Raw genomic sequence first — 13,741 nt, forward strand, 5'->3', positions numbered from 1 at the left:
AGATGTATTACAAAGCCGCTGTTCTCAAAACTGCCTGGTACTGGCACAAGATTAGGCATATAGATCAATGGAATAGAATAGAGAGCCCAGAAATCGGCCTGAACCAATATGCTCAATTAATATTTGACAAAGGAGGCAAGAACATACAATGGAGCCAAGACAGTCTCTTCAATAAATGGTGTTGGGAAAATTGGACAGATACATGCAAGAAAATGAAACTAGACCACCAACTTACACCATACACAAAAATAAACTCAAAATGGATAAAGGACTTAAATGTACGACAGGAAACCATAAAAATTCTAGAAGAATCCAAAGGCAACAAAATCTCAGACATATGCCGAAGCAATTTCTTCACTGATACAGCCCCTAGGGCACTTGAAACGAAAGAGAAAATGAACAAATGGGACTACATCAAAATAAAAAGCTTCTGCACAGCAAAAGAAACCATCAACAAAACAACGAGAAAACCCACTACGTGGGAAAACATAGTTGCCAATGTCATATCTGATAAGGGCCTAATCTCCAAAATTTATAGGGAACTCATACAACTTAACAAAAGGAAGATAAACAATCCAATCAAAAAATGGACAAAGGACCTATATAGACACCTTTCAAAAGAGGACATTCAGAAAGCCAAGAGACATATGAAAACATGCTCAAAGTCACTAATCATCCGAGAGATGCAAATCAAAACAACAATGAGGTACCATCTCACACCTGTCACACTGGCTATCATCAACAAATCAACAAACGACAAGTGCTGGAGAGGATGTGGAGAAAAAGGAACACTTGTGCACTGCTGGTGGGAATGCAGACTGGTGCAGCCACTATGGAAGACAGTATGGAGTTTCCTTAAAAAACTGAAAATGGAACTCCCATTTGACCCTGTGATCCCACTTCTAGGAATATATCCCAAGAAACCAGAAACACCAATCAGAAAGGATATATGCACCCCTATGTTCATAGCAGCACAATTCACCATAGCTAAGATCTGGAAACAGCCTAAGTGCCCATCTGTAGATGAATGGATTAGAAAACTGTGGTACATCTACACGATGGAATACTATGCTGCTCTAAGAACGAAGGAACTCTTACCATTTGCAATGGCATGGATGGAACTGGAGAGCATTATGCTAAGTGAAATAAGCCAGTCAATGAAGGAAAAATACCACATGATCTCACTCATTCATGGACAATAGAGACCATTATAAACTTTTGAACAATAATAGATACAGAGGCAGAGCTGCCTCAAACAGATTGTCAAACTGTAGCGGGAAGGCTGGGGAGGGTTGGGGGGCAGGAGGTAGGGGGGTAAGAGATCAACCAAAGGACTTGTATGCATGCATATAAGCATAACCAATGGACATAAGACACTGGGGGATAGGGGAGGCTAGGGGACTGTCTAGGGCGGGGGGGGGAAAATGGACACATATGTAATACCCTTTGTAATACTTTAAGCAATAAAAAAAAAACATAGACTAGAACCAAGGAATTTGTTAAAATGTAGAGTTCAGGGGTACTTATGAAATCGAATCTGGAGATATTTAGGAAGAGGGCAGAGCTCCATTCCCTAAGATTTGGGGGAGTAAAGGACAATTCTGTGTGAATGATGGGAAACACTTCGTGTTCTTTGTATTTCAATGGGAATAGAAAGACCACACTTCAGGAAAGCCATATGGGGAATTCCTGCCCCTCCTTGGAGCTCAGAGCAGCGGTCCCTTTGCAGAGTCCTGTCCAGTGAAAACTCTATCACTGTGGCCTATTAGACGCTCAGAGGTGGAGCTAACCTGGGACGCCTGCCAAGCCTACCTGAATTCCTGTGTGAAGGCCTAAGGTTAGGTGCCTTGACATCGAGGAGGTGTCAAAACGGAGCCACACTGGTGCATCTTCTCCAAACACAGATTTAAAAACAGAATTTAAAACCGGGCAGAACTGTGGTGAGCAAGGTCATTTCAAAACCTGAGGGACCTCCCATGCTTCCTCCTCCTGGGACCTGCTTGGTCAGTGCAGGTGGAAGCCCTGCTCCACTGGAGCCCACCACCAGGACATTTGGTGATGGGCGGGGAGGGTGGGAGACGTTTGCACATGGCGCTCCCTACACCGGTAGCAATAGCTGCTGGAGAGAGGAGGCCAGCCCGATGGAGAAGGCAGTGGTGAAGTGTGGCATCATACCCAGCCCCACTTCCCGCTGGGCCCTAGCTGTGGTAGCAACTTTTCATTTGAGTTGGAATAAAAGTATTAAGGGTCAGAGGCAGTGGAATGCAGCAACAAAGGGCAAGGAGGGGGGCGGGGGGGGGGGCTTGGGAGGGTAGATAGCTCCAGGCAGCATCTGGGCAGGTGAGGCCTCCCACCCCCTGAAGGCCTCCAGGAACCCGGCGGGGAACAAAACCGCTGGTGTCAGGAGCCCCTGGAGGAGGGAGACACACCGGGGAGAGATCAGCTCTGGCCCTGCCTCCCCGTCGTGCTGGGCGAGGCCGTTCTGCGTGGACCCGGCTCCTGGTGCTCCACACACCTCCACCTTTGTCACCCGCAGGTAGTGCACCTGGATGGGAAGGTGGGGATCAGAGAGTTCCAGCAACTTGCCGGGCGTCCCACGGCGAACGTATTTGGACTCAAGTCTGATGCAAGGATCCTGCTCCCACTCCGCATTCCTTCTATGAAGAACGTTGATTGTTGTCTCCCTTCGCCCCAGGTTTTACCTGGAGAGACTGTCTCCCGGAATGAGAAACACGTGGGCATTGCTTGCTTTACTGACACGTGCAGTTCGCGGCCCCACAGAACACTCCTGTGGCTGTTTGGAGCTGCAAAGCAGCAGCTGCTGCTTTCTCTGCCCCAGGAGCTGGCCGGGTGATGTCCGGCCACGGAAAGTCCCTTCCTCAGATAGATCCTGCTTTTCCCCTGGCTCCCGCCGGTGCTAAAATAACCCGGCTAAGCCGCAGCCATCCGGCACGGCAGGTGTTTCTCAGAGGTGTGAAGAGGCTGTTTCCCCGTGCACCGTTCTGCCCCCCTGGCCGCCACATGGCAGTCCGGCTCCAGCTGAACTGCTCTCATTACTTCTGGGCCTGCTCTGCCAAGACCTGCCTGGCAGGGCTGTTTTTCTCCAATTACCCTCCGGTTGACCTCAGTGTTCAGAGTTGCCTTCCCTTCCCCTGTCAAGAGTGCAGTCCACGAGCACAGGCGTTGTCCTACACAGGGGAGGGGCCATCGGCTCTAAACAACTCTGGTTGCCCCTGCTCCACATTCCCACCCACCCCTCCGGTGCCTTCGAACCATGTACTGAGCCCTCCAACCATGAGATCAGCACTGTAGGGAGAATGAGCAACAAGTACCTTTAGGATTAATTTCCTATATACTAAAAGGCTAATATGCAAATCGACCGACCGGTGAAACCACCAGTCACTATGATGTGCACTGACCACCAGGAGGCAGATGCTCAATGCAGGAGTTGCCCCCTGGTGGTCAGTGCGCTCCCACAGGGGGAGTGCCGCTCAGCCAGAAGCCAGGCTCACAGCTGGCGAATGCAGTGGCAGTGACAGGAGCCTCTCCTGCTTCCGTGGCAGCACTAAGGATGTCCTACTGATAGCTTAGGCCCTAAGCCATCAGTCAGATATCCCCTGAGGGCTCCCTGACTGAGAGAGGGTGCAGGCTGGGCTGAGGGACCCCCTCCTGAGTGCACGAATTTCGTGCACCGAGCCTGTAGTTTACTAATATCTGAGTGGGCTTGGTCTGGGATTTTAGTTCTGCTGTAGAGAACAAAACTGACCACAGTGTGTGAGTTTATAGCACAAGACAGACATCAGAAAATGATCAAGAATACAGCAGCACAATTCATCCATCTCTACAAGGCCTTTCCCATGTCCATGTCCATGGATGTATTTTCTCAAAAAGCTACCAAACAGGTAATGTGTCTTACAAAATACTCACCTCAGGCCACAGAGTTACTTGAACAGACTTTGTTCACATTTCCTTAGTGGGACCTTTTTTTTTTTTTTTGATTTGTAACCATTAGTGTATTAAAAGAAACGAATTAATTCAAATCAGCCATAGTTAAACAGATTCAAAATTTGTTTTAGATGTTAGACTAACACAACCATTTAATGGGTGGCCTTCATATGGCCTACGCAAACCAACAATATATTTTTTTTACGAGTTTTTATTTTATAGAACACTTTCACCAGTATGTGTTAGCTCATGTGATCATACCACGATCATGTGAATGAGGCAAGGATTTTGTCTCCAGGGTAGAATGCCAACAATTTTTAAGGAATAAAGAGTAACAGAAGACCAATTACAAATTTGGGGGCATTTTAGGAAACACACACACACACACACACACATCACAACATTTCATTTAAAGCATCTTTGTGTTTTTAAAACCAGGGAAAGTTTGCCATTCAAATTTCCATAATGTTTTTGAACATTATCAGATATTTTAGAGAAAGGATAATAGTTTTTTTTTAATTTTTTAAATGGCTGATCCCTTTCTCTAATGAATGATCAGGAAAGCAGAGGTGAGAGGTGACCTCACAGGCAGATATATATCCATGTGTGCACATCTGTGTGCGTAGTTTCTGATTACATCCCACTCAGGTAACAAGGAGCCTGGTCCAAGTAGGACTCTCAGGTGCAGAGCAGCCAGACAGTGGGGAGGGAAGTGGGATGCTGAGCTCTCAACACCGTACAGGGAGACAACGAGAATCAGGTGTGACCAAGGCCATCCTTAATGTCCTGTGCTCTTTGCAACTAGAGAGTTAGAGTAAAATGCATCGGCCTGAGAGTTGCTTCTAGAGAACTCCAGGGAGCATGTCTGCAGGCCCTGATCTACAGAAAGTGACAGCTCAGGGCTGGGTCAGTGTACAGGACCCCAGTGCAGTGTCCCTGGTGAAACACCCATTTCTTCTGCAGAGGTGATGTGGGCGCAGAATTGCGCTGTTTGAACTGGAGGCACAAGGATGCCCTTTTGCTGTGGCTGGGTTTCTCCAGGAGCCCAAGTCCTTAAGGCGAGGCATGTTTGCTTGATGCTGATGTCACTCGCCTCAGCCCTGCCGGTCATTTCTCTTGCTCCTCCTGCTGCTAGAAAAGTTCTCTCATTTCCCTTCCACCTTGGAGCTGGTCTGTGGGCTAGCAGGGCCTTCCGGAGAAGGCGGAGCCTGAGTGTTGGGGTCAACACACAGCAGTGAGATGAAGACACCAGGAATAGGTAAGCACCCAAATTCTGGGCCCAGCGACCTGTTAGGAGGAATGTGTGACAGGCCCAATCCAGAGTCTCTCTAGGGAGGTGAGGAACCTGGGGGAAACACACAGCAGTCCTTCTGAGGAGGTGCCCAGCTGGTGCTGATAAAACATCTGTCCACTCCTCTGCCAGACTCTGAGGAGCCAACATCAGCCCAGGGCCCTGGACAAGGAGCTGGTGCTCAGAGATGGCTAGAGCAGCAGACGTTGCAGAAGTGCAAAGGGCGCCCACCTCAAGTTTCTGGTGGGCATGGAGGCAGCTGGAGAGAAGGGCGCAGCTTCATTCAGCCATTGCTGGTGGGTCCCAGGTGAGGGTGGGAGGGCCCCGCATGATAGCAAGTTGACTTTGATGCAGCGGTTGTCCATCTTTAGTTCAGAGCTGCGACATAAAGGGACAGGGGCTTCAGGGCTCGCCTCTGTCCATAGCCCTGGCTTCCCTGCTGCCTCCACCCTTGCAGGTTCGAGTCTCCCCCGCTCCTCTCCTCTCTGTGTGAATATATTCAGAGTTGACTCCACAGGGGGGGAGTGGAGTATTTGGCAGTGGTTACTTTGCTACAGGCCCTGCATTTTTCATGAAACAGCACCAAGATCGATCGCTCCCTCTCTCCTCTCTTAATGCTGGAGGCTCAGAAGACAGGGATCTGGTCCCTCCGAACCACATCCAGGTCATCATCCAGGGTTAACAAAACCTGAAAGGAGAGGGACGGAGAAATGAAATGAATGCACAGTCATAGCTGCAGTAAGTCGTTACTTTCTCTCTGAGACACATGTGGATTGAAACATGTGCCTTTACTCGTTTTCATGTCTTCTGCGGCCTTCTACCATGCCGTGCCCTGAACAGGCACTTATTTTAATGACATAGCTCATTTATTAATTAATCAAGGTCTACCATGTGCTATTCTAGGTGCTGGAGATACAACTACTTGCAATGACAGAGACAAAAAATCCCTACCCTCCTGGAGCTTACATTCAAGAGAGGGCTTCAGACATGAAGCAAATACATGAGTAAAACATATGTAGTATGTTAGACAGAAACATGTGCTAAGTATAGTATGTTAGATGGTAATATATACTAAGGATAAAAGTCAAACTATGACAAGAACATGGCAGTATGGGGTATGGGAGGTAAAAACATGTTGAGAGGTGGCTGAGGAAGTCATTACTTTGAAGGGACCATTTAGGTCAAGACCTAAAGGAAATGAAGTCTTATTGCATAAAGTGTTACTACACATAAACTGTATCCTCCTCCTCCATTTGTAGGCCCCTCCACCATCACTCTCTCCATATCGAACCCTTCGCTCCATTTCTGTCTCTCTCTAATGAAAGTGACTCAAAAATAAAAGCCTTAAGCAAGAGTATACAGAGTAAACTTCTGAAACCGGCCACCAGGGGGTAGCCCTGCTCCACTAATTGAGGCAATAAGGCCAGCAGAGACTGCTTAAAGCGGGCAGTAGTGGGCGTCCTGGAGACCGACTCCTGCTATTTGTCATGAACCTGTGCAGGTACCATGGGCTTTTAACCCTTTGCGGTCGTATTAAATTTGGACATGGGTGTCATACTGGTCGGAATTAATTTCCATTGAAAGAACAGTGATACATAACATGCAAGATTATGAAGGATAAACAAGATTTATTAATTCTTTTTTGGAACTACGTCACTACTAGTAGAATCACTACAAACGTTATCACTTTCTATGTCAGAGTCAGTATTCAAGGTGCCAAAATAAAACTCTTCATCGTTACTTTCAGATTCGCAGTACACTTCTTTCGGTAACTTTCTTTTTGCCATTTTGGAGTATTATTTTGAAATATCTTAACAAGCGAGAATGCCTAATTACAGTTAAACGTAATTTGTAAAGCTTTATTTGAAATTCTGCGAAGTATCTCCGAAGCTTGTCAATTTCTTCACTCTCAAAAGGCGACTGACTCGCCAAGGTGTTTTGCATGGCTAGTGTGGAACGACCGCGTTTGTTTATATTGAGTTTTGATATCTCCAATTTGTCAGGGCAATGTTTTGGTTCGTGACAAGGTCGCTTAGACACTTAAGAGCTTTTAGAGAAATTATGAACTGATACATGAATGAATAGAGTTAAGATTCGTACGGTTTCCTTGTTGTGGTGGCTGAGAGCAGACATACGACCGGAATGGTAAAAAAGCTTTGGTGGCTGAGAGTAGACAAACGACCGCAAAGGGTTAATTATGAAAGTCAAAATTAATGTGAAAGAATGCTGGGAGTTATCTTCTGAGGATGTTACAATATGCGTGGCTTCTGGGAAGGTGTTTGGGTTAAGAAATGAAGGGACTACATGAAAGACTTGGAACTGACAGGTTAAAAGGCAACAGAGGCCTGGATGCTATCCTGAGTTACTCCAGGAATTTGTAAATGACTTATATTCACTGAGACTGAAAGGAGGAATGTGAAGATAGCATAAGGAGGAATAGCCTAATGCTATCGAAATTTTAGTGGATGCCAAAAGCAGTGCCTGGGGGATTCTGGGCATGTGAGTTCTGATAACCAAATGTTGTGAAGCTTAAGGAAAATCATTTTGTCACTCTGTGTCTTAAAATATTGAAGAATAAAGAAAAATAACTATCTAACCGGAAGATACAATGTAAAAAATGAAACAACCTGTACATTAAATTACAATGCAGAATTGGAAAGGGAAATTAGAAAGAATAAAAAGAAAGAGGGTGTAAGAAAGAGGGAATGAGAAAAAAGACAGAGTACAAGATGTAAAGAGAGAACAAATTAACAAAAAGGTATCAACTCACCAAGAATGAGAAAAACAGGGCAGTGGCAGAGAGGAAGTGCCAGATGTCATGCTCATCAAAGAAATCCAGCAGGACACATTCCCGGTTCTTCTCCCGGGACTCAGCTGGGGTTCCCTGGAAGAAGGTGAGGCTGGATGTGGGCGAGCATTCCCACAGTTCAGCTGTTCAGAGGGCTGAGCTTCCAGAAAGCTACACAAATGCTACTAGAGGCCCGACTCAAAAAGTTAGCTTCCAAGAAAACATATGTTCACACACAAAAAACTTGCACATAAATGTTCAGAACAGCGTCATTCATAAGAACCCCAAAGTGGAAACAACCCAAATGTCCCCATCAACTGATGAATGACTAGATAAAATGTAGTGTATCCATACAATGGAATATATTATTCAGCAATAAAAAGACATGAAGTACGGATACATGCTACACCATGGGTGAATCTAGGAAATGTTATGCTACATGAAGAAAGTCAGGTTCAAAAGCCACAGAGTATATGATTTCACTTCTAAGAAGTGTCCAGAATGGGCCGATCTATAGAGACAAAAGACAGTTTGGTGGCTGCCTAGGGCTCAGGAATTCAGGAGAAATGGGGAGTTTCTTTATGGAGTGATAAAATGTTCTAAAATCGATAGTGGTGATTGTGGAGATGGAGAGTGGAGACTCGCACGTTCTGTGCTTCAGAAATATCACTAAATTCCTAGGCCTCCGCTTTCCAATCTATGAAATGGACTTATAGACCCCTGCACCTGGGTATTTGTTTATGGATGGTGCTTATGCTGAGAAAGGGGAGAAGATACACTAATCAAGGTCTTGCACATGTTAAACACTCACTGGCAACAGGATCGTAACACAACACATAAGGAAGGTCAAATGTGCAGCGTCTGTAGGACTTACACACCTGTGAGTGCTACCCTGAGAGTGATGACAAGGTGCCATTCGTTGAGCATTTGTGTGTGGATATTGAGGTTTTTAGAGAAAGCTTTTGTTTGAGAGGATATCCCAAAGATAAATAGCAACTAGCACATAGAGAGAGGGAAGCAAGATGGTCAGAAGGCAGATGGAGAGGGACACACCTTGGAAAAGAAAACTTCTCTTACCTCCCAGCTGCTGAGATTCTGGAAGAAAAAATACAGGGCGGCGGCCCACACCACCGCGGTGGCCACGATGCAGAAGAGCGGGATGGGGAGGACCTTCTCGGAGCTGCGGAGCTGCGGGGGCGAGAGGCAGAGGCTGCGGGGCTGCCTGCACCGCCACCGCGGGCCCAGGCGCTGCGGCTCCCAGCGCCTCGCTTACCTTCATGATGATGTAGAAGGCCAGGTAGAGCAGCAGGTTGCCGATGAAGATGCCCAGCATGTAGGAGGCAAAGTCCCTGGGCCGGTAGATCAGTCCGAAGAGGGCGCTGAGCACACGGGGAGGAGTTATTTTGCAGCCACGAAGGTGGATTTGTGACATTATTGACTTTTTTCACTTCCCCACTCCCATTTTTGCAAGGAGGGGAATTAAAAAAAAACCTCTTTAACATATTATAAGTAACTTTTAACGGCTTGCATTTCCTTCAGCACGTTCATTTTTAACGATCGATCGTAACTTTCCCATAAGTGGATGCACCATAAAGAATTGCCTTTCCTCTCTGGTTGCAACGAAGGGTTTTCCCTTCGCCCTTCAGTTTCTCACTATTATAAAGAACAACACAATGAATGGATGAACGAACACCTCCAGACATACTGTGCTTGCTTTTGCACTGAAGATTACTTCATTAGACTAGACTGCAGTACTAGAAGTAGAATTATCCCAATAATTAGCTTGAAACACATGACCAACTTTAGATAGCTGTCTATGGCTTTAAAATTAATACTAAAATTTATTATCCCATCTTACAGTCACCAGGTCTGCGGAGTCTGCCCTAAAAGGGTGGCCCCAAACAGCCCGCAGGTGACCACTGCCAAGAATCGTCCATCTCGACTCACCCCCATGTAAAGCAGGGGCCCTGCACAGCCATAAGCCTTATCCTGAGGGCATCCCTTGGTGACAGCACTGTGGGGAGATTCTTCCAGAAGCTTATGGTGCCCCAATAAGATTCAAGTGATCCTGAAGAGATTCTGGCTTCCCTGAAGGGATGCCTCTTTCATTCCCTTATGTCTTAAAGGGCAACAGAAGTAGAGAGTTATTGTTCCATCGAAGGTCACTGAACAGAGGTGCCCATCAGCGAAGAACCACTAGTAAAAGCAGCTAAACTCACTTATCTTTGAGGGATTAATAAATTATCTCACTCATTCTTATATTTTTTAAATCTTCACCTGAGGATATATTTCCATTGATTTTTAGAGAGAGTGGGAGAGAGAGGAAAAGACAGAGAGAAACATCCATGTGAGAGAAACACATCGATTGGTTGCCTCCAGCATGTGCCTTGACCAGGGCCCGGGCCGGGGAGGAGCCTGCAACCGAGGTACATGCCCTTGACTGGAACTGAACCCAGGACTCTCTGGTCTGCAGGCTGACGTTCTATCCACTGAGCAAAACTGGCTAGGGCAGAGAATATGTTTTTATTGGTGAGAGAGAGAGAGAGAGAGAGAGAGAGAGAGAGAGAGAGAGAGAAATGAAAGAGAAAGAAAGAGAAAGAGAGAGAGAAACATCAACTCCTCCCTGCGAGCCCTGACAAGCCTTTCTGGTGTACAGGATGATAGTCCAAACCACCTGAGCCACCCGGCCAGACTCATTCACATTTTTTAGTTGAAAATTGGTTGCATAAAATAGATACAGCTAGCAAAAATATACGTCTATTGTACTGTTCTATTTTGAGACCATTTGCAGGAAAAAGGGCCAATAACGAGAGAAAGAAGAGGAAGAATGATGTAGGTGGAGTAGTAAGAATGAGACCTAGGGGGGAAACAATAACTAGGAAAGAGACTTTTGCACACACACACACACACACACACACACACACACACACTCTAAGACAAATGGCTGGGTAGCCTTTATGGAAAGTTCTTCAAAAATATTTAAAGCTACATTGCATTTTTGCAACTACAGACATAATATCTATCTATCTATCTAATCTAATCTAATCTAATCTAATCTAATCTAATCTAATCTAATCTATCCACTAATTCGATGTCTGTCTTGTTGAGCAAATGAACTCAATGCTTTGAACTCAACGCTTTAAGGGGGGCTACTATTGGTACACAAGAGCTTCTCAGTGCATTCTTTGCAGGAGAAAAATGCCTTTCTCTCAAGTCTCTAGGGCAAGCTCAATCCTATGGTCTCCTTAATTTCAGATTTGTTTATAAAAATGACAACCAAGGAAAGCTAAACCGCAGTGTTAGAGGCATTAATACAGATGAAAAAAGGTGTCTTCCTAAGATTACTTACAAGGACCAGTTAATCAGATTCCCCACGATGAGCAACACCATTCTGTCCTGAAAAGGAGGAGAGAAAACACGGAAAACCTCTCAGCCTCAGCCCCCTCAATTTTTAGTGCCCACAGGTCCTGACAAGTGGCAGTGGGCTAAGGGGCCCCACATTCCTTTGTGTAAAAACCCTCTGATTGTAAACCATTAGCAGGTGCTAAGGGACCACAGACCAGTGAGGCTATTTGGCAGGGCACACGGGGTTCCCTGAGCACCTGCCAAGGCGGGGGCCGTGGCTCAGAGGGCGTGTGTAGCTTTCCCAAGGTCACTGCCAGTGAGCCGAGACATCGCTGTGACCAGGGCCCTGATTCCTGTGCTCAGTGTAGAAAGGTATAATATACCGAAAACTAGAATGGAGAATTTAAAGAAGTTGTGTTTCAACCACTAAGCAAGATCCACAATTTTGAAAAAATATCCTTGCTCATTGTACAAAAAAACAATGCATAAAAATCAAACAAATGTATAATGGGGGCAGTGTAAGTTCCTAAGGAAAGTTGCTGGAGTGGCCATAGGTCCCAGTTTGCTTGAGAGGGTCTGGCCTGTGCCTGCCGACCTGGTGCGGTTGTTGATAGCGCCCCTTTCACTTACTCAAGGGAAATCATCTTACCTCCTTGGAGGGTTATTTACAGGGACGCCCCACAGCAGTGATCACCGTTTAATAGTTCTGTACACACCCGCAAATATATTTTTTCCTTCTATACTAGCAATCTTTCATGTACAAATATGGGACCATCCCAGCTTGTTTCTTACGAACAAGAAGAATAAACAGCGGGCTTCTTGCCCCTGATGGACCTCAGCCACCTGGACCATCTGGCCCTCTGGATTGGGAAGGCTGAGTGGCTGCCCTGAGCCTGCCCTCCTGCTGTTCCCCCACTCTCTGGGAGAAAGCCAAGGGGTGCGGGAGCACACACATACCATGTACAGAGGCCGGCTGCACTGATGGATGAAGTCCGTGTAGAGCACCATAGCAGCCCTCCGGAAAATCCCCAGATCTGCCGGGGACACAATGGTGTGGTAAGAGGCTTGGTCAGAGATAATACAAAACACTCCCACAGGGCCCGAGCTTTTGGGGTCAGGATGATGTCGTCTTCACCTCATAAAAACGGTGCTTTGCAGCTAATAGGTGCACAACCCATGTTTGCTTCAAAAATGGCACCCTCACCTCCCCATCTGTGCTCTCATGGAGGGTGAGCCACACCCCTGGGTGATACTGCAGGAGGGCAAGCAAGATGGACACACGTAACCGGCAATCACAAGGAAGTTGGGTGGCCGGCCAACTCCTTTAGGGTCTCTTCCAGCTAAGTTTCCCTTCGTTTACAGCAGTGGTTCTCAACCTTCTGGCCCTTTAAACACAGTTCCTTATGTTGTGACCCAACCATAAAATAATTTTCGTTGCTACTTCATAACTGTAATGTTGCTACTGTTATGAATCGTAATGTAGATATCTGATATGCAGGATGGTCTTAGGCGACCCCTGTGAAAGGGTCGTTCGACCGCCAAAGGGGTCACGACCCACAGGTTGAGAACCACTGGTTTACCGTTTCCTCCAGTGGTGTTTCTCTTTTAGCAGAGAGGTTGCGGGGCCCACCTTAAAAGCACCTGCTCTCTCCAGAGGATGGGGAAGCTTAGCTTGTAAAAGTTCTAATCTGTATTTCTCAAAGTGGATATGAGTCAGTAAGCATTGAACCAAGGGATACTGGGTTTTACTGGGCATGTTCAGAAAGCCCAAACCTGTCCTGGAACAATAATCAGAGGATCGTAGTGAAGATGCGGAGAAAAAGACAGGAAAGATTTTTTTTTTTAAAAATGCAATCCTCCAGAAGGAAACTGTGAGGGGGCGTGCTATAGCTGCTACGGGAACAGAGACGGGATCCCAGACGGGCTGTCTTCCTCTGAGCTGTCCACACTGCAGACACCGCATGCAAGCTGGGCAAGCATCCCGTGCGGGTGGATCCCGCTCTCTTGTGAATGCTACCCTTGGGGTCAATGCAGCCAGCCTTCACTATACTCTTAGCCACACAGAGGGAAGGGGGCCCGGGGCATGCCCATGCGATAGCCCAGAGCCGTGCGCAGTCTGGGTGGGAGTGATCCTGGCCTCTGAGCCTCTCTCTGGCTCCCCGCCCACCACCCTGTCCAACCTGGAGGGAGGTGTTCTGGGGGTTGTCAGGAAACCCGGAGGGTCACGTTGTCAAGGAAACAATCTAGAACCCTGCGAAGGGCTGCTGGACATTACCTGTGTCAGACACCTCTGAGTCAGTGGAAAGCAGAGAAGACATGGGAAAGAGAAAGATCTGTAAGAAGGTAGCCAAACAGGTAAACTACTGGTTATT

General features: G+C 46.7%; 1 protein-coding gene across 2 annotated transcripts in view; it reads right to left on the reverse strand.

Moving 5' to 3' along the window:
* Positions 1–3,840: 3,840 nt before the first annotated feature.
* The window catches only part of SIDT1 (SID1 transmembrane family member 1), a 95,471-nt gene continuing 85,570 nt past the window's right edge, over positions 3,841–13,741 (reverse strand). The window contains exons 20-26 of one of the 2 annotated variants that reach the window (XM_059687836.1): positions 13,645–13,659; positions 12,327–12,403; positions 11,374–11,420; positions 9,298–9,403; positions 9,102–9,212; positions 8,007–8,120; positions 3,841–5,924 (exon numbers count right to left, since the gene is read on the reverse strand). In XM_059687836.1, the coding sequence (XP_059543819.1) occupies positions 5,862–5,924; positions 8,007–8,120; positions 9,102–9,212; positions 9,298–9,403; positions 11,374–11,420; positions 12,327–12,403; positions 13,645–13,659 (533 nt within the window). In that variant the 3' untranslated portion in view covers positions 3,841–5,861. The remainder of the gene's footprint in view (positions 5,925–8,006; positions 8,121–9,101; positions 9,213–9,297; positions 9,404–11,373; positions 11,421–12,326; positions 12,404–13,644; positions 13,660–13,741) is intronic. The other variant, XM_059687837.1, reaches the window with a different exon arrangement.

Source organism: Myotis daubentonii, chromosome 3 (genome assembly GCF_963259705.1).
Source record: "Myotis daubentonii chromosome 3, mMyoDau2.1, whole genome shotgun sequence".
In the NCBI taxonomy this organism is placed as follows: domain Eukaryota; kingdom Metazoa; phylum Chordata; class Mammalia; order Chiroptera; family Vespertilionidae; genus Myotis; species Myotis daubentonii.